At 45.6% G+C, this 24,938-nt stretch overlaps 2 protein-coding genes across 5 annotated transcripts; both read left to right on the plus strand.

Moving 5' to 3' along the window:
- The first annotated feature begins 113 nt into the window (after positions 1–113).
- Positions 114–13,190, plus strand: ap1b1 (adaptor related protein complex 1 subunit beta 1). Of its 4 annotated transcripts, none has more exons than XM_057032512.1 (23): positions 114–180; positions 1,368–1,428; positions 2,903–3,008; positions 3,101–3,236; positions 3,544–3,789; positions 3,945–4,135; positions 4,227–4,448; positions 4,617–4,737; positions 4,841–4,936; positions 5,367–5,482; positions 5,669–5,834; positions 5,952–6,050; positions 6,127–6,386; positions 6,460–6,658; positions 7,015–7,035; positions 7,751–7,780; positions 7,860–7,997; positions 8,088–8,233; positions 8,313–8,442; positions 9,745–9,829; positions 10,353–10,439; positions 10,569–10,723; positions 11,796–13,190. In XM_057032512.1, exons 2-23 carry the CDS (start codon positions 1,392–1,394, stop codon positions 11,868–11,870), a joined length of 2,862 nt encoding a protein of 953 aa, XP_056888492.1. In that variant the 5' UTR covers positions 114–180; positions 1,368–1,391; the 3' UTR covers positions 11,871–13,190. The 4 variants fall into 4 exon arrangements, with proteins under 4 accessions (XP_056888492.1, XP_056888493.1, XP_056888490.1 ...); XM_057032513.1 differs by lacking the exon at positions 114–180 and adding an exon at positions 202–246; XM_057032510.1 differs by lacking the exon at positions 114–180 and adding an exon at positions 410–451.
- A 981-nt stretch (positions 13,191–14,171) lies between these two features.
- On the plus strand, positions 14,172–24,910 carry rasl10a (RAS-like, family 10, member A). The gene is made up of 3 exons (XM_057032669.1): positions 14,172–15,165; positions 21,707–21,831; positions 23,131–24,910. Exons 1-3 carry the CDS (start codon positions 14,950–14,952, stop codon positions 23,399–23,401), a joined length of 612 nt encoding a protein of 203 aa, XP_056888649.1. The 5' UTR covers positions 14,172–14,949; the 3' UTR covers positions 23,402–24,910.
- The last annotated feature ends 28 nt before the right edge of the window (positions 24,911–24,938 follow it).

Genomic DNA, 24,938 nt, shown 5'->3' on the forward strand with positions numbered 1-24,938 from the left:
AAATAATGAATTGCTCTTCGCTGCATTGAAAGAGACACAAAAACATGTTTCTTAGAAATGCTGAGCCAAAAACTATTTAACAACTCTGAAATATGACGTTAACGTTACTCTGGTGAAAGGCGGAAGTAAATCCAGTGGGCGGAGCCAAAGGCCAGCGAAGCTCATTCTACAGCTGCCACGGTAAGATTCTTGTGGAGATTTCTCTCCTAATTCATTGGGTGGCGCGCCTAATTATAACCCCAGAAGGTACGCTAATTCCATCGGTTAGGTCTGAACCAGGCCGGTAGATTAAGAGCTTAACTGATGTGGCAAAAGGGCTCCCTAAGCCTCTGCTTAGAAGGTCATTTCTTTCTAACAGGAACACTACACCAGGGCGCTAGCCTTTAGCATTAGCTTCATTCAGTTAACCTTAACTACTTTGACAATGCAGGAATGGGCCAATCAGTTATGCGTGAGTAACAGATGGCAGGATTGCAATGTGTAAATTTACATAGGTTTGCCGCAAATTTAAAAATAGCATGTTGGGATATTGGATATCGCAACTCGCGATGCTAATCCCCCGTTAGCCTGATGCTAGCCCGCTAGTGAACATCCCCGTTCTCGCTAAATAGTAATATTGATGTAAAGTCAACTTATGTAGCCTGCTAGTTTCGTCAGTCTGTAAACTTGTATTATTGGGAATTTGCTATTTCCCCATTTTTGAGTGGAAATGACAAAATAAACCTTAATCGAATGTGGAAAGCTAACTCTACGTCGACAGCATTGGTTAACTTGTCAAACAACCTGTCAGCTGCCTGAAGCTCAACCGCTTGTTCGAGGGCGGAGAAACATGTTAATATTATTACCTTATTATTTACTGATCAGTTTGAATGTCCTCTTCACTGCATTCATTTCTCCTGAAAGTGGAGAGCAGTTTAATTAATAACACGCATTGTTAATAAAATTGTTGCATAGGTACACGTTATTTTAGTGCATCAGTTTGCTTACAACATTAGACAACAGTAGGTGAAAATAATCAGCTATAATTAACACTGAAAGCATGCAATGCACCACGATTTGACGTGTATGGACCACGTAGACACTTCAGTCATAAAATCATTTATTGTCTAAAATGTAAGAACTTGCCTCTTGGTATGGCAGGATTGCAAATGCTGAATGAGACAATTCATGCAAAAAAACAGAAACTAAGAGACCTGGTTGTGCCAAATCCATTGTTTTAATTTTTGCTATAGCTCGACTGTTTGTTCAGTAGAAAACAGGAATTCCTCTTTTTCTCCGGTGCTTGCACTTTTGAGTATTTCCTGTTGTGAGTCTCCAGGCTTCCCCAGAAGGAAGAAAGCCACCCTCACGCTCTTTATCCTCCACAGGAGAATCGACAGTTCGGATCCAAAATGACAGATTCCAAGTACTTCACCACCACCAAAAAAGGTAGGCTTGCTTGAATATTAGGTCTTGAGATAAATAATATAGATAATTCGGTGCTGAGGGCTTTTTGTAAATATCTTCCAGTCATAGGATTTTCTGCTATTGCTTTTGCATCATACAGGAACTATTTTAATGGACAATAAGGCGTTATGTGCTGGGTGGGAGTGAAACTAAACAGTTACCAAATAAAAAGTATCTCTATTATTATTGGTCGGATCTGACATGTTGAGCTTTATATTTTAGAGTCTTATCCATTCTAGTGCCCCCGTTTTGTATTCATCCAACTATATTATACTTGTTTTTTTAGTATAATTCCTTTTCATTTCACTTGCCCAGTTGCAGCCTGTGTGCTTTGTTAAAATTGAATCTCTAAATTTTTAAACTATTAGTATTTTACAGATCCTTCTTACTTTTGTTTTCCCTCAGCAAGAATGAAGGCCCTATTTTTAGACCAAAACTGTCACTATGCTGACACTGTTCATCTTTAAAGTCAGGAATACTGTTTATTTGAGGGTCATGTGACATATTGCTGCAATGTAAAAACACAAGCGTATGCAGAGTCAGTTCGTCGTAGGTAAATGTTGACACAATCCTAAAACTAAGATTGTGTATTACACTGTCATAACTACTGTACAGATCAGTGAGGGAGCCTTTTCATCACTACTATGATGTCATTCGCTAAAGTGAACGGCAGAAGTTATGGCACCCAGAATCAAATACCTGTTTAAAGGAATAATCAACCATAAAATATAGTTGATTATTCCTTTAAACAGGTATTTTGGTATCTTAAATGAAACACAATTCACACACACACAAAATACATTATGATATTTGTTTGTTTCCTTGATATTGCGATTGAGCTCTGCTCCCATCAGGTCCAGTTTGCTGGACGTTTGGTTGATGTACTGATGCTTTTAGTCTGCTGCCTTTCCGCTTTTGTTGTTATAAACAGACACATTAGTTACTCGGGTTCACAGTCGGATGCATCCATGCTGAGAGGGGAGCGACACTCCGCTGAGACACAGACGATCGGTCTTGTTATCAAGCATTGGAAAACATCCATAACAACCGTCAGCTGCCATCCTCAGAGCTGTTAATATATTTAGGCAGGAGGAGCGACGGCTCCATGAAGCTCTTTAGCTTCTTTAATGCCTTGTTCAGCAATACAAACGCTGACCAGCTCCATCCTCCACTCCTCTTACTTTCAAAACATGAATAGTTAATAATAATGTAACTCGACATTGTTATATAATAGCATAGACGTTTATTATTTATTTTATTCATTTTTTACTGTGCAAAACGGTGCCCTAGTTTCAGATTTGAGAAAATGCCCTTGTTGCCTTTATGAGCAGCTATTACTGATGCAAGCAATATTTTTCCTGTGTCTACTTTCCATACACATGCCAGTATTCCTCATTTTAGTCGTTTAGTATCACCGATGCTTCTCACCTAGTGGATTGTCCTCTTTTCTGCACAGGGGAAATATTTGAGCTCAAGGCAGAGCTGAACAGCGATAAGAAAGAGAAGAAGAAGGAGGCCGTGAAGAAGGTCATTGCATCTATGACAGTTGGCAAAGATGTTAGGTGAGCCGGGGGAAATTGCTGTCAGACTGCAACGCAATGAATCACCTTGACTTTGGAGACAGTAGCCACATAATTCTCTGTCCCTTGTGCAGCGCTCTGTTCCCGGACGTCGTGAACTGCATGCAGACGGACAACTTGGAATTGAAAAAGTTGGTCTATCTTTACCTGATGAACTACGCCAAGAGTCAGCCAGACATGGCCATCATGGCCGTGAACACCTTTGTAAAGGTAACATTCTGTCATTGAAAGTCACCCTCAGTTAAGTAGGTAATTAGTTTACACTTTGAAGCCACGTTCCAAAATCTTAAGGCTAAATACAGATTTAAAAATGTATATATTTTGCAGATAATATCATTTATCCTTGGATCCTAATCTGCCACACTAAGATGTCAAACAACTTCAATTAACCAAGTTTGCATTTAAATAGATTAATCCCCCCCTATATTTATCAAAGACAATATGACAGAATCTGTATGATACGTGACTTAATTAGAAATTGTGACCAAACGTGAAGCACTCTGAACCACATTTTTAGGACTGTGAAGATCCTAATCCTCTTATCCGAGCCTTGGCTGTTCGTACCATGGGCTGCATCCGCGTGGATAAGATCACAGAGTATCTGTGTGAACCCCTGAGGAAGTGTCTGAAAGACGAAGATCCGTACGTGAGGAAGACCGCTGCTGTGTGCGTTGCAAAGCTGCATGACATTAACGCTCAGTTGGTGGAGGACCAAGGCTTCCTGGACACCCTCAAAGATCTCATCTCCGACTCCAACCCCATGGTACGACTCTTATGGGCAGGGTAACCGCCGGCTAAGGAGCCACCTAGATGTCATGCAGACGTCCTCCTGCATTTTACTGATAAGCTCTAGGATGTCTCCACAGATGTGTTAAGCGGTGTGCTGTTCACAAATGTATCTCCACTCTTCATCTTTAGGTCGTAGCCAACGCGGTGGCAGCTCTGTCTGAGATAGCAGAGTCTCACCCCAACAGCAATCTGCTGGACCTGAACCCTCAGACCATCAACAAGTTGCTGACAGCTTTAAATGAGTGTACCGAGTGGGGACAGATATTCATCCTCGACTGCCTCGCAAACTACACGCCTCGTGACGACCGCGAGTCCCAAAGGTGTGAGGAGATACTTTATCCATGTTTTCAGTTGACACGTGGTGCCACTGCACCCAAGTGTAAGTCCTGTTTCGATCCTGATGTCTTCCAGCATCTGCGAACGTGTGACCCCTCGGCTCTCGCATGCCAACTCTGCGGTGGTGTTGTCAGCTGTTAAAGTGTTAATGAAGTTTATGGAGATGCTCCCTAAAGATTTGGACTATTATGGCACCTTGTTGAAGAAGCTGGCCCCCCCACTGGTCACCCTGCTCTCTGCTGAGCCCGAGCTGCAGTATGTGGCTCTCAGAAACATCAACCTCATCGTACAGAGACGGTAAAAATACACAGACCATTTTGTAGAAGGTTTATTTAGAATGGCTTGGGCCCACTCTCATTATAATTATAATTGCATGGATTCTGTTTTCTTTCTTGCCTGTTGTTTCATTTTTAATTTGATAAGCTCAGTCTACCTACTAACAAACAAAATAATGTCTCTTTCCAGTCCTGAGATCCTCAAACATGAAATGAAGGTTTTCTTTGTAAAGTACAATGACCCGATCTATGTGAAACTGGAGAAGTTGGACATCATGATTCGTTTAGCATCTCAAGCTAACATTGCCCAGGTAACAAACCTGTAGTTAATACTGTTGGGAAAAAGCTTATTATCCTATGAATGAAAACCTTTCTAAAAGAATCGGATCTAATGGTACTGACGATGTGTTTCAGGTCCTGGCTGAGCTGAAGGAGTACGCCACAGAGGTAGATGTGGACTTTGTCCGTAAAGCGGTCCGAGCTATCGGTCGCTGTGCCATCAAAGTAGAGGTGAGTAGAAAGGCTTCAGACATCTTTGTAATGACAAGATAAGCTACAATGTCCCAATTTTTTAAAATAGTATTATTATATCAGTCTGGGCATCAAATATATTACGCCTAGCATTATACAAATGTAATATCTTCCATCAAAGAAGAGGGGCCTGTTTGGCAGTAGAACAAATAATTATCCTTCTTAAAATGCTTATAATTCTTTTGAAGAAAATTTCAGACTGTATCATGTGTAAATATGCCTCCAGATAATGTGCCTCCAGATAAAGTTAATTATAATGGCACTTTATACATTTTTTCATCTTGGTTATCATCTAAGTGGATTAACATCACTCATTTGTAGGATGCATTTTAAAGTCATCCCGGAGCTTGAGTGAGCTGTCTATTTCCTGGTTCACAGCATATACTTCATATATTTTTTTATTCAATAGCAATCAGCGGAGCGCTGTGTCAGCACACTTCTAGATCTCATCCAAACCAAGGTCAACTATGTGGTACAGGAGGCCATCGTTGTCATTAAGGACATCTTCCGAAAGTACCCTAATAAGTAAGTCCCATCTGAGACACGAATGTGATCACTGATGACCGGAGCACAGTGACATCTCCGAGGATGTGCTGTGAGAGAGGAGAAGAGGGGAAATGGGAATCTTGGCTGTGGAAGCAGGCGCTGATAATGTGTCTGGTTGCCGTGTCGATAATAGGACCACATGAAATGTGCTGTGTCGCCATTCAGGTACGAGAGTGTGATCGCCACTCTGTGCGAAAACCTGGACTCCCTGGATGAGCCAGAGGCTCGTGCTGCCATGATCTGGATCGTGGGAGAGTATGCTGAGCGTATCGACAACGCTGATGAACTGCTGGAGAGCTTTTTGGAGGGTTTCCATGACGAAAGCACTCAGGTGGGCTTGAGGGAATGAGGGGTTTAGCTTTGAAAGATTTACTTCAAGATGGTCCTGGTCACGTCGGTGTTCTTGAGGATGAAAATGCTTTAAATTTGTGTTGCTTTTGTCTGGTAGGTGCAGCTGCAGCTTCTGACGGCAATTGTTAAGCTGTTCCTGAAAAAGCCCACTGAGACCCAGGAACTTGTGCAGCAGGTGTTGAGCCTGGCTACACAGGTGGGAAGAACAGCTTTGTTTCACTGCCACCGTTCCTGCTCACAGACATTTGAGAATACTCGCCTCTCCTCCTCAGGACTCTGATAACCCGGACCTCCGGGACCGCGGTTACATCTATTGGCGTCTGCTGTCCACAGACCCAGTGGCTGCTAAAGAGGTGGTTCTGGCAGAGAAGCCACTGATCTCAGAAGAAACGGATCTGATCGAACCCACACTGCTGGAGGAGCTTATCTGCCACATTGGAACTCTGGCCTCTGTCTACCACAAGCCCCCCAGTGCCTTCGTTGAGGGCAGCCGTGGTGTTCAGCACAAAAGACTTCCTGCCAGTGGTGGATCGTAAGTGCCCGACGTCTTCTGATAAAGATAAAAGGAGATGAAGGCAGTGATGAGTTTTTATCGTCTTATTTAGTGGGGAGAGTGTTGACAGCCCAGAGACAGGTTCTACAGCTGGAGTTTCTGAGGCGCCGCCGGCTGTCATCCCATCCCAGGGTGACCTCCTGGGAGATCTGCTTAATCTGGACCTGACACCTCCTGCTAGCGTCCCACCCCCCACCTCTGGGATGCAGATGGGTGCTGTGGATCTCCTCGGAGGAGGGCTGGACAGCCTGGTCGGTCTTCCACACACCAGTGGCGGTCTGATTCACACCATCTTAAACTGTTAGAAACAGGAGCCTACAAGTGTCTGCGGTTCATCACCTTTGCTAAATTTGTTCAATTAAACTTGGGTCATAAGGATCAAATGACCAGTATTTGATGAATCATCATCACTGATAAAGGCCTCAGGTCTCAGCTGACATTTAATAGGTCTTTCTTTCTAAAGAGCCTCTAATATGATACATTTTAGCTACACTCTACTTGTGGTAACGCATGTTTAAAACATTTCCCCCTGGCTTTTGTGTGGTGCTTTTTCCCCCCTTTTTATTTGACTCCTGTGTGTTTTCTTTGTCTACTGCTGCACCTGCAGATGGGAGATGAATCTGAACCGGTAACTACATGAAGGGAGGGGGGCACAACATTTAGAGAGTGTCAGGCCCGTAGTTAATAATTCATTCGATCTATTCTGTTCCCATTCTTCACCCTGAAATGTTGGTTCTTCATTTGTCATCATCTATTCAGCATGCAGTGGAATCCTCAAATCCCTCTTTTCTTGTCTGGCTTCTTTGATCTGTCTCATGTTTCAATCAGCCACCTGTTCCCCTGCGGACGGACACTCCTCAGTCACCTCAGTTCTCTCATCAGTCCCCATCGGCCACAGATTACAGCCCCACTGAGGTTGGTCCGAGGGACCATGCTAGAGCCCCCCCCCACATTGTACTGCATTAGCTCTGTCCCTGCAGTAGTCCTCCCCACCTCCCCTTATTACGCGTTGGTCTCTCACTCCATTTAGACGAGGATTTGTGTTTCTGTTGTTCAACCATGTCTGTTCAGACTCTATATTTGTTGGTTGCTGCACCCCAAATATTCGGTCAACTACAGATGTATTTCAGTGTTGCCACAAAGCTTGTTGGATTTCAAAAGCCACTGATTCACATTTGCAGGAACAGCGAAGGGTTGGTGTATGAAAACAGAGTTTAATCTAATCCTCAGTGTCATTTTAGGTTAGGCTGTAGGTCTCGAGTCACCCTACTCTGACTCGTTTTTAATCCAGAACCCAGAATAATGGATGAATTTCTGTGCTTTCTCCCCTCCTCCTACCCCAGCTCGGTGGGGATCTTGGAGGAAGTCCTGCTGTAAGTAATGTCCCAGATTCTATTCATTTATGCCTCCTATCCCTGATGGCTCATCAATGTTTTGCTTGTTGGCTCACAGATGGGGGCTGGTTTTGGTGCTCCACCAGCTGCGGTGCCCCCGGCGTTCAGTGCCCCTGTGAGCGGTGGCCTGGATGACCTCTTTGACCTTGGAGGTGGAGTTGGCATGCCCATGGGAGTGTACACCCCTCCAAAAACAGTGAGTTTTGAGTTGGGAGGAGACATATTATTAAATCATATAAAAACCGGTGGCCCTAAGAACAGCATGGCTCTTCCCCCCTCCACTAAGGTTTGGCTCCCAGCCATGAAGGCTAAAGGTCTGGAAATATCCGGGACGTTTTCTCGTCGTGCAGGTGTGATCCAAATGGAAATGACCCTCACTAACAAAGCCATGAGTGTAATGGCAGATTTTGCCATCCAGTTTAACAAAAACAGGTGGGACCATGTACGGCTAATTGGATGGAGCATATTTTAGCCTCACCCTTGTAACTCGTTTTCTCTCCTCTGCCTGTAGCTTCGGTCTCAGTCCAGCGGGTCCTCTTCAGGTTCTTACTCCTCTTAGCCCAAACCAGACTGTCGAGGCGACTCTCCCCCTGAGTAACGTGGGACCAGTCATGAAGATGGAACCTCTCACTAACCTACAGGTGACCTTCTCAGTCTGACTTTAAATCCTTCCACAGGATTCTTTTCTTTCCCCAACTTTATTCTCGATGACAGAGGTGCAACTTTTCCACAGAGCTTCTTTTAGTCTCAAATACAGACTAGAAGTCAAATTTAACTTCAACCCTGTCATCAAGGTTCCACAGAATTCATGCTGCTTTTTTTAGTTGCTGTGACAAAACTTTAAAATTGATCCTCCAGAACTACGGTGAAACTGAACTGAATAAAATGATTCAGTTTTTAATCGGTCGGCCTGTTTTAGATCAGGATATTTCTGTTAGCTGGGCAGAATGGTGGAGAGGAGCAGCTGGAGAGAGAAGATAAGAGTGGAGGTTGATGATGGGGGGGTCACCAAACATGATTCCTTTGTTTCTGCTGGCCTCAGTTATCATTTCTGCTGTGCTGCCCGTGAGTCCTGCAGTAATTGACAAAACTATCGAGTTAATAGCTTTAATTGTCTGTCAACAGTCATGCTTAATGTGTGATTCATCATTTTGTCACCTGTATTTTACAGAGGTAAACGTCACCTCTTGAAATTGCCACCACACCTGTTTCTGCTCCCTGAGGGGTTTTTTCATAATGACCACATAATATTAATGAAAGAATATCCACGATACCGGAGGACGAGATTAGTCGACACATTATATGTTTTCATGGAGAAAAGATAAGATAATTATCTCAAATTAACCATTAATTCAGAGCTGCTCATTTTCTGTGTCTTCAAGGGATCTATTAGAGATGTGTTTGTATTTCCTGCTCCATGGCTGCCCACGCAGCTAATGTGGCCCAGGTACATGCTAGAATACACCGCGTTATCTTCGCCCCTGCAGTCCACCTGGAAATAAAACACCATCATCGCCATGAATCATTTATTAATGGGCTGCTCTTGTGCCTATTCTGGGGTCTGGCTCATTGTGATTCCCTCAGCACTTTGTTGCTGAGCAGCCCGTGGTGTCGCTGCCTGTTCTTTCACTGGCTTTTCATATAGCAGCGTTGTTGCATCACAGATGGCCAGAGGTGGAACCTGCAGACGAGGAGCCAATCAGGTCCCTCCTCTGCCCATGGCAGCAGTTTGGACACATCAATTATTGTTTATTTCAGCGCCACCCTTTACTGTGTCTGTGCATCTGTGACAGTACTCCGAGGACCTCGGCTCTGTTATTCATTCAACACAGGAAGCGGCGTGTGTCCTCAAAGGGCGCTTGAAAAGTAATTAACTACATCGCTCTCTGTTCCTCCTCATCCTGTCCTCTACCCCCTTCCCCCGACTGTAACGACTCTCACAGGTTGCCATTAAGAACAACATTGACATATTTTACTTCAGCTGCCAGTACCCCATCAGCCTGCTGTTTGTGGAAGATGGAAAGATGGGTGAGTGGCGAGCGTCTCTGAATCACTTCACTAAAAACCTCGCTGACGTCAGCAGGTTTTTCAGGCTGAACAAGGACTCATTACGAGCGTCGGGTAAATTTCAAAGTAGACGTGCGCGCGAGTGACCGTCTGCCCCGCCGAGCTTGTTCATTTGATTTGGCCACACAATTGCCTGCACATAATACACATCAAGTGCACTTTGGGGGTTTATTTCTGTTCCATTTTGTGAAGCACCTTGATTGTCTCATTACAATACCAACAAATCATCTCCGTTCTGCTGGAATGATTCATCAGGACGCAGCTTTGATTTGATCAAGCATCCAAAAACAACACGAGCACGTCTGTCCCCCTGATGTGCGCCTTTGATTCAAAAGAAGGGTGCACCCCCACCCCACCCCCCAGATTTTACATTTGTAGCTATGTGTTTTTCACATTGCTGCCATATTCTGCATCTTTTTAATGAGAACCTTTCTGTTATCTCAGATCTGCTTTTGATGTGCACTTTTTGTGTCTCCCTCTGCAGACCGGCAAGTGTTCCTCGCCACATGGAAAGACATTCCCAACGACAACGAATCACAGTTTCAGGTCAAAGACTGCCATCTCAACTCAGGTAGCAATGGCATTGTATGAAAGCATTTTCACTTCTGCAGCAGTTCTTCCTGCAACCTCGTCTGTATTCTGATTGGATCACGTCACTGTCGAATGTACCGTCAAATTTTCGATGATCTCCTTTCAACAGATGCGGCTTCCAACAAACTACAAGCTAGCAACGTCTTCACCATAGCAAAGCGCACCGTGGACGGTCAGGACATGTTGTACCAGTCCATGAAACTTACAAACGGCATCTGGGTGCTGGCTGAGCTGAAGGTGCAGGCAGGGAACCCGAACTACATGGTGAGTACCACGGAGCGTATGTGTTTGCGTCCGCTGTCATTGAGCAGTTCAGCAAAGACCTGAATTCCGGATTTGACCGCTCTGCTTGTGTTGTCGCTCGCTCTCTCCGAGCCGCCGCTCTGTTCCTCCCCTTCGTTGGCGAGCAGCATTAGAACCAGGCTGCCAAAGTCTTTGTCTGCAGCTAATTTTAGAAGCTCGGCACTGGCCTGTTGTTGTTTTTGTCCTGAAATTCATCCTTCTTCTCGAGACAGGACATTAAGAAGACCACAATTCATTAGCTGGAGATGGTTTTCATACCAAAATTCAATTGAGATCGTAATTGAAGTTTGAGGACTGTTTCTTATCCAAACTTCTTAATATTTCCAGTCAGTCATTGCAGAACAGCGTTCCTGGGGCGTACAGCCGAGCTCTTAATTTTTAAAACCCAAACTTCCCAGTGGTCTTTATAATTCATTTGGCTTACTCTCGTTGGAGCTCATGAGATATTTATAGTTTATGCAGCACAGAATTGGGGCACTTTTTTAGCCAGAAGTTTGAAGTTCTTATCTGCCATCTGTCCCCATGGCAACAATGCCATCAGTAACATCGGCTCATTTTCCTAAGTAGCTCTTAAGCTGGTAGTTGATTTCAGCTCAGCAGGATTCTGCTGCCTCTTCACATAAATAAGTGTGCAGCTTTAATGTTTGTGCTACCAACATGCCAGAACAACTGGATTTGATGCTGTTTTCCCACTGCAGAGGACTCTCAGTTCACCACAACTCTGCTTGGTTTTGGTTCTTGCTTGGACTTCATCAAGCGGCTGGTTGTCATAGCGACATTGTAGGAAAGGGTTGTGAAGCATCCAGACACGTATGGCTTTGAATTTGGCTGGATTATGCATGTCTTGTATAAATACATAAAACAGTGACTTAAATGTCACAATTTTATGTATTTTTAGCCAAAAATCAGCCAATATTTGCAGTAGATGTAGAATAAAATGCAATCTCGCAATAATAATTGAGATGTGTGTGTGTGCCGGAGGAGCCTAAACGTGGAGTCCTGTGGTTCATTTCCTGTCTCTTTGCTCCCTCAGGTCTCTCTGAAATGCAGAGCTCCGGAGGTTTCCCAGTGTGTGTTCCAGAGTTACGAGGCCATTCTGAAGAACTGAATAAAGAGCACCCTTACTCGGACCCAGCCACTGCCCTCAGAGACGGGCCTGCTCTGACCTGAGCAACAGCCCTTACAGCCTGTTTCAGTCAGCGCAGCTTCAGCTTCAGCTGAGGCTTCGCTCCCGCGCGTCAATCAGCTCTTTTTAATTCTGTTTACCTGTTTCTTGATACAAGATTCTTTCTGGACATGATGTCACGTCTCTTCTAAATGTGTTTTGTCTCAAGAGCTCCTGAAATTTGTTCTGCTCGTCTGTTTTTTAAGAACCTCGGCTGTTTCTGCTTCCTCTGCAAGAGGCTTTTAAACCACACTGTATACAAATTAGAGTGTTTAGCTTCTGCTGCCGTCAACGTTTGGTTTAAAGGCGTCAGGAAACCTTCGTTCCGTCTGTCTGAAACAGGTGGTCTGCTCCTAACACAAATCTTTACAAGCTACATTTTTGCTGTCATGTTGTAGATGTTTGCTTTAGTGTCTGAAGGCAGAAGAGGCTTCTGGAACCCTGCTGTCAGCAGAATCTCTGTGTTTGTTAGTCGTTTTCTTTGAACTCCTCAAATAAGGCGGATAGTTGAAGACCTGGCGGCTCTGCCTGCCGTCGTACTGAAGTCATTCCTCGGTTTATTTTGTGTTTGTTCTTGGCGTGTGTGTGCGTCGTCATGTGTGGAGCATCAGTGACAGTCAGGCCCTCCACCACCCTCCTGTTGCTGACAGCGTCCCAGGGCCACCAGCGAGGCGTGCTCCCAGCTCAGAATAATTGATTAGAGCAGCTCGTTGAGTCTCAAATCAGATTTTACTCTCTTCTTATTGCCTAAACTGACCATCAGGTTAATTTTTTTCTGATTAGACATGAGATAAACACTTCAGCCCACATGTGAGGAGGAAAAAAAGACGTAAAAACCACATGGCCACCAGTTCCCCATCTGGGTGAAGAGATATTCCCACGCTCTTGATACCAGTAATGTTGAAATGAGGCTTCGGGCTGCACCTGAGCTGAAACCCTGCCTGTAAATCTGTTTGCTACAGCTTTCTGGAATTAAGCCCATCGTTTAAGTCTTTTAAGTGTGTGTAAGCTGTAAGAAGACTAGAAAATCCAGTCTGTTACAACTGCAGACTCTTGATTAATTGGATTATTTCTGTCATTTCACTGAAGCCCTTTTAAAACGGCTGTACTGGATGTGTGAGCTACCACAGAATTGGCTGCGGTGTGTGTTTGTGTGAGCGTGTGTGTTAGAGATTATTACAAAATCAAAATTTAATCAAATGCTTTTGAACTGTTCATTGCGTGTACATGATTTAAAAGTATATTAAACATCTTGATAAATCATTTTGACGCTTTTTTCGTTCCCCATGGATTTAATTGGAAACCAAACTTAGTATTCAGAGGTGTTTGTGTGACGCTGTCACGGCCTGTGACGCATTATCTCATCTGTGCACACTGCAAAGTTCACGTTTCCAGATCCCCTGATATAAATGGTGGCCGACGTGAAGCTCTTTCACACACGCCATGCATCAGTCGGTCATGACCTTTCGCGACAAAGTGGGTTTATTAAAGTCCTAATGTGGAAAGACAAATCTGTTGGCAGTATAAAGGACTGCTGCAGATTTACTTAGCAGAGAGGAGTCGGTAATCCACAGCAGTGCAGGGTGTTAGTGCTTCCTATTAATGCGGGATCTATATTATCGATTCCATGTGATTTGTGTGCTCCAACAGGGGGCGCTGTTGCGTTGATACTGGAGCGGTTTGTTATTTAAAAGAATGTCCATTGACTTTCAGCCCCATGTCATGTAATTCTCCCCACCCCCCAAATATTAAGGTTAGCTGAGTGCAGCCAGGATTCTAACGAAAAGAAAAAAGAGAGAAAAAGGAAGTTAAATCAATATATCTTAAAGTCAAATCGAATTATGGAGTCAGGAATCGGGTTACCCGGCAACATTGTGAGAAAAATTAACGAGATCAACATTGTTTTCCCCCAACAGTTCATCTTTAGTGACGGAGTGATGCAAAACCAAAAATCTCTAGGTGCCCCTCTAAAGAAGGAAAGGTTGTTGGAGCACATGTCCACTGCTCTCATATCGGATCAAGACAAACTGAATTCTGCTCCTCGCCTGTGTCCCTGCTCCTAAGTGGATTTGCGGCTGTCGGCCCCGGTGATTGATGGGACTCATCATCGACCCCGGCCCTGCCCGAGGACCTTCACCTGTAATGCGTCTTGGTGCTGGGGGAGCTGACGCGCTCCTGCGTGACCCTCACCCGCAGATGAGGTTTGCAGCCATGCGCCTTTGCCATTTGTGCGCAGCGTGTGGGAGCCTTGCGCACAACACCTCCCCATTGGATGAGCAGTGCGGTGGATAAAGCAAGTGATGAAGGAGGAGGGAGAGAGGGAGACCAGTCTCCGGCAGCTTGTCTCCCTTCAGCGGCAGACACTCGCTGATCTTTTGTAGCTTCCACATACCGTTACAGGAAACGCACGTCCGCGGGCTTCGAGCGTCTCTCCTCTCCCGGCTGGCGTGTGCGCGCATTTAAAACAAAGAAGATTATGGGTTTGCGTGCAATTTTCGAACACGTGGGGAGCTTATTTACGAAGCTGTCGTGCGTGCGCCCGTCCTCCCTGTGATGGAGGAGCGCGGCGGTGGTTGCGGTGGTGCATCGGCTGGGATGACTGAGAGGCACCGGGCAAACAATCAATGAAGACGCCTGGACAAGGTCAGAGAATAACCTGAGAGAGATTATGTCCGTGTGGAGGCGGCAAGGGCGGACTTTTACGCTTCCTCTCGGGGGAAGAGGTTGCTCGGGGATGTCCCTTGAAAAGCAAGAGTTTCTCTACGCGCGTCGGATCGCAGAGGCGCAGAAAACGCTTCCATCCGCATGATCATGGCTCAGCTCGATTTCTGACACCAGCGAACAGCGCGCTTGTTTTCCCGTCACCCTACACTCGGGGGTAAATGGATGCTTTGCTCCGTCTCTTCACCAGGGCGCAGTGAAGTTGATTTTGCAGCCGCTGGTTCGAATTCCAGCTGCGCGTCCGGACCGTCGCGCCTGCGCCTGTTGCCGCTGTCCATGGTGCTGAGCTCGGGCTCCAGGAATGGTGGAGACGCTCAGCATCGCTGTCATCGGCGCTCCCGGAGTGGGCAAAACTTCTGTCATCCGCCAGTTCATCTATAACGATTTCTCGGAGGTGTACACGCCGACCAGGACCAGATATGTGTACAGACCCTCCGTCATACTGAACGGGAACATGTATGAACTGAAGATTTTGGACGTCCCGCCAATCTCCTCCTTCCCGTCCAGCTCCAGTCAGGTATAAAGGCTGCGCAGAAACACTTTAACTTCATTAGAATCAGTTTACAACAATTGGTCATTATTAAGATTATTATTATTAGCCTCTCTCCCTCTCCCTCTCTCTCTCTCTCTCTCTCTCCCTCCCTCTCTCTCTCTCTCTGCCTGCCCCCACCAACACAAACACAATTTATTTATTCTTCCATCACTTTAAGATGTTCCTATTGTAGTTGCTATGGAGACTCAACTCATTTAAAGCCTCAGAGCCACACTTAAAAAAAAATGTCTCCCTCTCTCGGGCTTAAAAACAAGGACTGTAAGTTTTGTTGTTGTTTTTTTAAAAAAAAAAATCTTTGTTAATGTACAGTAACACATCTTCTGCAACAAACATACAACTCAAAAGAGGAAGTGGAGCAAGTGTCACTTTGTCTGTTGTCGCCATCATTTTGTGCATGAACCCAGTTTCTCAGGACGTCGCTGAGATTTCAGGTACGTGAACGCAACAGCAAACAGCAGCACAGCACCTGGCCCAGCCAGATGTAAAAATAGACCAGTCTGCCCTTTTCCTGGTGGCCACAGGTCATGTGCCACGCCTCATTATCCGAAGAACATGACATTGCAGTGTTGGAGTGGAGGGGGGGGAGGGCACTGTCACTGCAGATGGGAAAGGGTTGGAGTCTTTTCATCACTGGGAATTTCAGATGAGGCGATCCATTTCTCTTTATCTGAGGAAGTGTTCTCTTGTTGGTGTGTTTCGTAGCACATAGAGTGGAAGACAAAAGCTGTCACGTGCACGTGAAGTCATCTGGGTATCAAAGCTCGGCTCCTGCCCCTCCCAACCTCGCCAGAAAGCCTCTCTGGACTGAAAGCTCCAAGGTCGTCACACCTGACACCGCTGATGCCAACAGCGTATCCTGCCTCGCTCAACCTCTCCCAGGGAACTGTTGTGGTTCTCAGCTGGGCCGAGGAGGCGCTGAGAAAATTAGATCAGGTCGGAGAGGAAAGAGTGGAGAGGCAGACAACATCTGACAGGCAGAGGCCACGGTGGACACCCTTCCACCCTTCCACCCTTCCACCCCCACCCCCACCGCCACCACCGAGCCGTTGAGCGTAGCAGATGTACAGATTAAACAGTTTCTCTTCAGCTGAGAGGTCTGTGGAGGGTTTGCTGTCTGCAGAGACCGGCCATAAAGAGTGATTGAGTTCCAGCTGTCTTCTGCTAAATGGAGGTTACCCCCCATGAGAGAACATCTCCATAGATGCATGCAGAAAGCAGAAATAAGAGCCTCGTGCACATGCAAAGGAGCGTGTGTGACATTCCCTGCACAGTCTCACGTGTGAACATCAGCAAGCGCTTTGCTAAATCATTCCCTGCCACAACATTCCCATCGGACAGATTAGCTGCTGCGTCCATGCTGCTCTGCTCCTGCGGTGACCCCTGGCTCCAGATGTTTTGCTACATCTCCAGAGATCACCCTCCAACTGTTCCACTTCGTCTTCTTTTTCAGTTAATACATAACAACTTTTTGAGGCTCTGCTTTGTCTGTGCGAACAGAGAGAAGTGGCCGGCGTCGAGGGAGCGAGGAGCCTCGATTAGGTGCTATTTTCAGATTGAATTAAAGTTTGCTTCTCTGCTGGAATACTGCTGGAAATAAAAGACGACCGTGGTAGACAGTCGGAACTCACTGCAGTTAATAGTTAAGGTTGCACAGAGTTTAATGGGCAGAAACGAAGATTTAGGCTTCCTGGATTCCTCTAAAATTTGTGAGGAAGAAGCTGCAGAGCAGGGGAGAGGCAGTCCGCCTCCAGGCTTACACAGCGTGGCTATGTTTTCATTGCTTCCAAATCCATTGGATGAGGTTTTGGTCGCCAGTGTCCCCGTTATATTATAACCAGCGCAGACTGATCTTTACTGTCTTTTTTAAAATCTCCAGTCTGGGACAGCGTGGCGTGACTGTTAGTCTGTGTCAGTTTAATAGATTGTTTGCCTTGTATTATGATTGTGTGTGTGTGTGTGTGTGTGTGTGTGTGTGTGCCTGCCTGCCTGCCACTCAGAGTGGTGAATTTAGGGAGCATCTGTCACTGTGACAGATGTTTTTATGTATTGATTACTTTTTTCTGGATATGATGTATCGCCATGACTTCACAGTTCTCCAGCGCTGTTTTTAAGTCCTCCATTTTGGTACAAATGATTTTGTGTGTTATACAATCTTGGCTGTTGCTGACGCAGCTAGAATCAAAACTTCTGCAACGCCTCCAGGAAGCACAGACATCGCTTACAGCCTAAAGGAGAGGTGCTCACGAGGCGATCGCCTTTAATTAGCTCAGAAAAATGAGTAATTCCTTGGTCATGAGGACATATAATTGATTCATTGACAGTTTTAAATATAAAGCCATTAATTATGAATCAAACGGTTTGTTTATTTGCATTCCGGGAGTCTAGGAACACTGACACCTTTTTCTGGAGACGTTAGCTTGACAGCGCTAGCTGAAGATGACAAAACCTCTCTACCCACAACCTGTTTAATCCATCTTAAAAGGTGATTTGCTGCTCCAAAACAAAGTACTACACAAGCTTGTGTAAACTCAGACAACTGTTTGCTGTTTCCATGGAAAGAGGTGCCATCGTGGGCAGCACAGTGGTGCAGTAGCCAGCACAGACGCCCTAGAGTGGGAAGGTTCTGTGTTCTCTGGCTTTTTCTAGATCTCCCACTGCTTTCTCTGGTTTCCATGCACATCCATTGTGCGTGAATTGAATTGTGTGTCCCCTGTAGTGGACTGTTGACCTGTTCCGGGTGTATCCCCTCCTGACTCTGACACCCCTGTGACTGGACGAGGAATAATTGGTTCATTGAAGGATGGATGGCTCCCTGCTCCAGCTGCATGTCAGGTCAATGAGTGGGACTAAGATACATTTCTGAATCTCCACATACTTAAAGAGGCAAAGATGTAGGGAAAAAAAGTCATTTTCAGCTGTCGACCATGCCAGTAAGGCTTAATTGCTCAGTAACCTGCCCCCCCAAGCAGGTCACACAGGCCTGCCAGCTGTCCTGAGTATCGATCTAGCATAAGGACTAATCTCACTAAGCCGTCTCCCATAATCATAACAGAAATGACAGCTCAGCCTGCTGAAAACTGCCCGACGCTGGATCACACGCTCTCCTTTGGCCTTTCGCAGCAGCACAGCCCCCACCCCAGCAGCAGCAGTTTGAATGTTCCGAGCTGACGCCGTTGGCCACGCACGCCTGTTCAAATAAGTGCTGTTGTTGTTTGTAGTTCCGCCCCCTCCACAAAAAAAAGCAGGCCGCAGATGACGAAGAGCGACGAGATGAGAACGCAAGCTGCTATTTTTAGCGCCGCATGGATGTGAGGCTGCACCCAAGCCAGTATGTGCATCTCACATCCTCACTTGGCTCTATTAGCAGAGCAGGCTCGAGGTGTGATGGGGTGTTGTGTCAGAACAGGGTAGGTGCCACATACCTAAAAAGAAAAAAAAGGGCGAGAAAAAAAAGGGCGTTCGGCCACTGGCGATGACATTTGAATTTCACTGGTGCAATCAAAGACTTTCTCTGCTGTGCTGTGTTTCCAACACTTCTCCATTCTGCTGTTTCCTTTTTCATCATTGTTTCCCCATGGCAGCATTTCCTCCAGGCCCTCATTAATCCACAGTTGATGTGTTGATCTGTGTTTTTCCCTCCACACTGTCGCTCAGACAAACACCCTTAAACTCCTCGCAATATGAGATTTATTGTCGCTGCTTTATCACCGACCGCTACCTTCCGCGTGCTTCCTGTCGCTCGTTATCAACTGATCTTATTTTGCAGAGTTTCTCTAAACACCAGTTCCTCCAGCCTTGATGATCCAAGTTACTCAGACGTCCTCCAGAGAAGCTCGTGTTAAAGCTGAGGGCCATGTGACTCCTGTCACATTACATCACTGCTGCTAATAAGCAGCATTAAAATCATTGTTTAAAAACAACGCCAGACCATCTGGGTGAAGGAGTCTGCACTAAAATGCAAAACAGCTCCATGGCAGTGACATCATTAAAAGAAATCCATCTTTTTTAAATCACTGAAATGATTCATTTGAGACACGTTCATTTTCTGGGCTGTTGAGACCTTGTTTTTCTGCTGGTGGGGCGGCAACTTCAGACGGGTGTGAATAACTGACAGTAACAGCAGAGTGCGTCGGCCATTTTTACAGATGTTTCAGTTTCTGAGCAGAGTATAAATAATATTTCAGAAATATCAAAACATCATTGGAAATCCTAAAATCTAGGTTGCATATTTGAATTAGTGGCATGTAAAAAAGATCTGCAGGAGATCTGGCGAATCCAGTGAACCAAAGAAAGTGTACCAAAGAGAGGAAGTGAACCAAAGAGAGGAAGTGAACCAAAGAGAGGAAGTGAACAAAGAGAGGAAGTGAACTAAAGGGAGGAAGTGAACTAAAGGGAGGAAGTGAACCAAAGAGAGGAAGTGAACTAAAGAGAGGAAGTGAACCAAAGAGAGGAAGTGAACCAAAGGAAGTGAACCAAAGGAGGAAGTGAACCAAAGAGAGGAAATGAACCAAAGAGAGGAAGTGAACCAAAGAGAGGAAGTGAACTAAAGGGAGGAAGTGAACCAAAGAGAGGAAGTGAACTAAAGGGAGGAAGTGAACCAAAGAGAGGAAGTGAACCAAAGGGAGGAAGTAAACTAAAGAGAGGAAGTGAACTAAAGGGAGGAAGTGAACCAAAGAGAGGAAGTGAACCAAAGGGAGGAAGTGAACCAAAGGAAGTGAACCAAAGGAGGAAGTGAACTAAAGGGAGGAAGTGAACCAAAGAGAGGAAGTGAACTAAAGGGAGGAAGTGAACCAAAGGGAGGAAGTGAACCAAAGAGAGGAAGTGAACCAAAGGGAGGAAGTGAACCAAAGGAGGAAGTGAACCAAAGGAAGTGAACCAAAGAGAGAAGTGAACCAAAGGGAGGAAGTGAACCAAAGGGAGGAAGTGAACCAAAGGGAGGAAGTGAACCAAAGGGAGGACGTGACAGCGATCACAACAATGCAAACCCAAAGAATCATCATATTATGGACTGAAGGAAGTAGACTTCTATTTTTAGTCCTGGTCATTGGATGGGCCGGGTTTTCTTCTTCATCGTGCTTTTTATCATCCCGTCTGCGAGCGTTCGTGGGCTCACCCACACGAGCAGCTGCTGTAACGACTCCATGCTCCCAGCATTTTGATCCGCTTTTCAAAGGAAACCAAAACAAATCCCCTCCCAATCTAACCGAGTGCTCGTTGGCTCTGGGACTTCCTGGTTGCCACTGATATACTTCCTGCTGCGACGACCCAGGTGCAGTTTTTGTGCTGGTATCAGGTTTTTTACTAAAAATAAAAAATCCCTACATTTTGCACACTGCATGCTCCACATCACCGGGTATTACAGGTGTTCCTCACTCAGATATATTTTAACCTGAACACAAGACCCTTTTTGAAAGTGTGTGTGTGTGTGTATGTGCGTGCGTGCGTGCGTGCGTGTGTGCGTGCGTGTGTGCGGGCCCAGCGCTGGCGTCATTGCCCCTGTCGTCTCATCTCCTGAAGCACGGCTGGTTTTTCATCCTTCCATTTCCTCTGTAACTCTTTCATTTCCTCCCACGGCAGGTCTTTTCTCCCCCCTGCTGAATTGGTCTGTTCTTCCCTCTCTTGTCAGCCCGATCACATGCTCTTAAGCCTTCAGGTCTGTTAGCAGCGGTATGTGGTTGGTCACAACTCTGACAGCCAGCGTGATTACAGAACCGGAGTTTGTGAGGTCCATTGTCACCTGTCATTGAAGGTCAGACACGTGGAATCTTTTCTGTAACAGGCGCTTTTGTTGACCTTGGATACTGCAGCTTTCAGTACTCGTCGTGATTTGTGGTGTTCTCGGCAGCGAGACTCCCAAAGCAAAGCAGTTCTGGGACCAGTTCTCCTGACTCTGCGTGCTTCTACAGAGGTGAAACAACAGAAGTGGGTGGATCGTCATGTCCTGCCAAATGTTTGGACCAGTAACGTCCAGTAAATAAGAGCTTTAACAGCGATGATGAACACTCACCCACTGGTTCAGCTCCACTCTGTTGACCTCCAAACAGGGTCAATCTGAAATGAGAGGTAAAAAGAAAGAAATCAACTGTATAAGAGCCAGTAATCGCTGCTCTGTTGCAACACATGATGCACGTTGCAGCTGTGGCTCAGATGTGCCGCGTCCTCCTCCTGCGATGAGAAGATTTAAACATTTAATCTCTGCTCTCTCTGCAATCTATCATAGTGTCCTTGAGCAAGACACTGAACCTCCAACAGCTCCCAATATTAAGTCTCAGTGCACAATTACGTTCATTCGGAGTGTAAAGCACTTTGAGATGTCAAGAGAAGTTAGAAAAGTGCTGTATAATTACAGTCCATTTGCTTAACAAATAGAAAGGGAGCTGTAATGAATTCTCCGGTGCGGGTATTTATCATAAACACTGGTGCTGGATGAATGGACTTTGACCTGATGCATATTTCCACCCGTGCTGTGTTCATTAAATGTTTCTTCCTTTGCCTTTTATTTTAGGAGTGGTTGGATTTGCGCTGCAGGGGGGTTCGCAATGCCAATGCCTACATCCTGGTGTACGACATCTGCTGCGTGGAGAGCTTTGAATACGTCAAAATGATCAGGCAGCAGATAGTGGAGCACAGGTACGGTCAATCCACCGACACCCACTGATGGGGGAGGCTGTGACATTGACACAAGGTTTCCCTCCTGCTGTGCCGGCAGTTTAGCAGCGACATTTCTTCTTACGTTTCTGCTTCAGAGCTTGATTCAAGGACTATTTTTAGACGCTTTATGCTTTTGTTGCGTGGCAGCCAAATGAGATTGGTGAAAATGAGCTAAGGATCAGCCATTGAAACAAGAGAGCTCAGTCAAAACGTGAGGGAAATTTAGACTGATGGAAATCACTGTTGCTGGTGCTCCTGCATACATTTACATACAAAAAGGTGCAAAGAGTGGCATCATTTGTTCTCTTCGGCTCCACTGGTCCACTACACAGATATTTTACCCTTCCTACATGTAGCCGTGACTGCTTCTGGCCTGTGACAGAAAGCCATTATCACCAGCACCTGGTGAAGAAAGGGTGGATGCACCAGGAATGGAAAAGAGGCTGCAGCAGTGGAGGAGAGAGAAGAACAGTGAGACGGACAGAGACGTAACCATGTCAAATACTTTGTTTGATAAAATCCTAAAAATTAGCATAAGATGACCTTATCTCCCTAATCATTTTTAAGCCTCCACAGATGGTTGCACGTGCACACACACACACACACACACACACTGATGCTGATGCTGATAAAATTCTCAGGCTTGATTAAATATGCAGGCAGTCTGAGTCTGAGGTAGCCATGTGTAGACACCAGGAGATGGAGTGATTACTGCTCTGTATTTGTCAACTCTGTAGACCTTCATCTTGAGGCTTTGAAAGCTGTACGATTGTTTCGCTCCCCTTGGGTGAACGGCCCATCTGCCGAGGGAGATCCTTTGATCTTAGAATTGACTGTGGAATTCAAGGAAAGCCTCCAAAACTCAATTCCTTTCTCAATACCTAATAAACCTGTTTAATACACCCAGTTTTCCAGTAAGGTTTCTTCTTCACAGCCACATCCAGGATTTCCCTCAAGGGCCCCTTCAGAGTGTCTCATTAGATGTGTTTGGAATTGATAGCGTGAATCTTGGCTACCTTGTCTATGCATATTTCTGGCCTTCAGTTTACACTTGTAATAATGCTGTAGAGCAGCCACTGCAGCGTGTGGTAGGAGGCCCCTGGGGTCTGTGAGCAGTAATCCTCTCGTCCGCCCCCGCACACCTCAGATTGAAGGGGAAACAATGCTCACAGGCATCTTGCACACACCCTGGCAAATGTGGCACCACGGTGACAACTGAACCTCCATGTTTTGTCCATTCATTCATTTTCTCTCCACATCGCTCTCGTGCACCCGCAGGGAGTGCAGCAGCAACGAGGTGCCAATCCTGGTGGTGGGCAACAAGCGGGATCTGCAGCGACAGCGCTTCATGCCCCGCAGGGCAGTGTCGGTCCTCGTGAAGAAGACGTGGAAATGCGGCTACGTGGAGTGCTCTGCCAAATTCAACTGGCACGTCGTGCTGCTCTTCAAAGAGCTGCTGGGCATCGCCGTGGCACGGGGCATGCGCCAGAACCACACCTCCATCCGCCTGCAGGGGGCTCTACAGAGGAACCGCTGCGCCATCATGTGACCCAGAGAGCTCGCTCCACTTCGCTCACCTCAGGAGTGGAGAAAAAGGACTTCTTATCTTAATGACTGGAAATATACCCTGTGGCCTCCTGCTTTACTGAGCTGATTTTTCTTAATGAGGTTTACTGCGCTGTAAAAGACACGTGGTCATCCAACCACTTCATACTCAGATTCTGCCAAATATATCGCAACGGGGAGCGAAGTAGGAGAACAGGAGAACGTTTAAAAGTCAGCACAGTTATTTTTCCAGAGAGATCTGTCAGAGAGATCTGTCAGAGAGATCTGTTGGGTTATGCCCAGCAGCAACAGGCATTGACCTTTGGCTCGACAGGACAGGGAGTGCGAATATGAGACTCAAACCAGAAAGTCAGCAATATTATTGAGTCTTCCGTCTGAATTTGTCAGCCCCAACCATTGTATTTCCCGGATTGGCTAAGAGTGAGTTAGATAGAATCACCAGACAATAGCTAATGCTTCACCTCTGGGCAGATTTCCTTAAAATGTTGATGTAGAGATATAGAGCTCTGAGAAGAAGCTTGTGTTTTTCTTTGTTTCTATAATCTCGTTTGTTCAGACAAGGAGTTTTATTTTTATTTTTTTTGCAACAGCAGCAACAGAAATGCTGCAGTCCTTATCGTGATGTGCCACGTGGCTTTATCGTCTCCTTTGCCTCACTCGGCGTCTGCTCATAAAGAACACATTAAACCCAGGTAAAGTGAAGGCCCGGAGCAGGGGCTCGAAGAGCATGTGATGAATATGTGTTACAGAATAAGAGAGACATGGAGAGAGGCAGTGAAAGGCAGCTTTGATAACTGACGTTCACACAAGAAAAGGACAGGCACGAGGAGAAAGCGCAAGGAAAATGTCGCTGCTGAGATAAGGAGCAATGAAATCATGCACGTCCCGACTGACTCTATGTACAGCTCGCGTAATAAAAACATGGCTCACACACTCTTCTCTTCAGATAGCCTGTAGACACAATAAGGTACAGATTCTAAAAATTAGACACGATAACGCTGCCACATCAGCATCTGATTAGTATCCAATGGGTAATGTGAGATTAACAGTTTTCATTTGATTAGACGTAGCTAGATTGCTTCTGAATATGGAGGCAAGCTGATCTCCTGTACATAAGAGTGACTCATAGAGTTATTGACTTGCATGCTTTTGTTGATAGAGCCGACAGGTCAGGTTTTAATTGCACTGATGTTAAAATTTGATATTGTGATATGTTTATTTTCTCCCCCTTAATTTCTGACTGTCATGAGCAGCTGAGTGAAGCGAATGTGCTCATTTAACCTCTCTCCCACTGGCATGAGAGCTCGCGTTCACCGTTCTGTTCCAAGTGTAGTGTTGAACCTTTCTATCAGGGCAGAAGGTTGTGTGTAGTTTTTCTAGCTTAAAAAAGGCATATGTAGCAGCGATACACTAGAAAGCAACTGCGTGTAGCATGAGTTGTGATGAGTTTGTCTGCTGTGTTTCCAAATAAAAAGGGCTACTCTTTTTGTTATCAGACAGAATTATTTCATTTCTTTTTA

The sequence above is a fragment of the Takifugu flavidus genome, chromosome 5 (assembly GCF_003711565.1).
Source record: "Takifugu flavidus isolate HTHZ2018 chromosome 5, ASM371156v2, whole genome shotgun sequence".
NCBI classification, from domain to species: domain Eukaryota; kingdom Metazoa; phylum Chordata; class Actinopteri; order Tetraodontiformes; family Tetraodontidae; genus Takifugu; species Takifugu flavidus.

Bases quoted from the DNA above. Each gene is read 5' to 3' on its own strand.
- ap1b1 (XM_057032510.1), top strand. From the start codon at position 425: ATGCAGGAATGGGCCAATCAGTTATGC. The intron at 1,429-2,902 runs GTAGGCTTGCTT...TTTTCTGCACAG, and splicing joins CTTCACCACCACCAAAAAAG to GGGAAATATTTGAGCTCAAG. The intron at 8,443-9,744 runs GTGACCTTCTCA...CGACTCTCACAG, and splicing joins AACCTCTCACTAACCTACAG to GTTGCCATTAAGAACAACAT.
- rasl10a (XM_057032669.1), top strand. From the start codon at position 14,950: ATGGTGGAGACGCTCAGCATCGCTGTCATCGGCGCTCCCGGAGTGGGC. The intron at 15,166-21,706 runs GTATAAAGGCTG...CTTTTATTTTAG, and splicing joins TCCCGTCCAGCTCCAGTCAG to GAGTGGTTGGATTTGCGCTG. The intron at 21,832-23,130 runs GTACGGTCAATC...GTGCACCCGCAG, and splicing joins CAGCAGATAGTGGAGCACAG to GGAGTGCAGCAGCAACGAGG.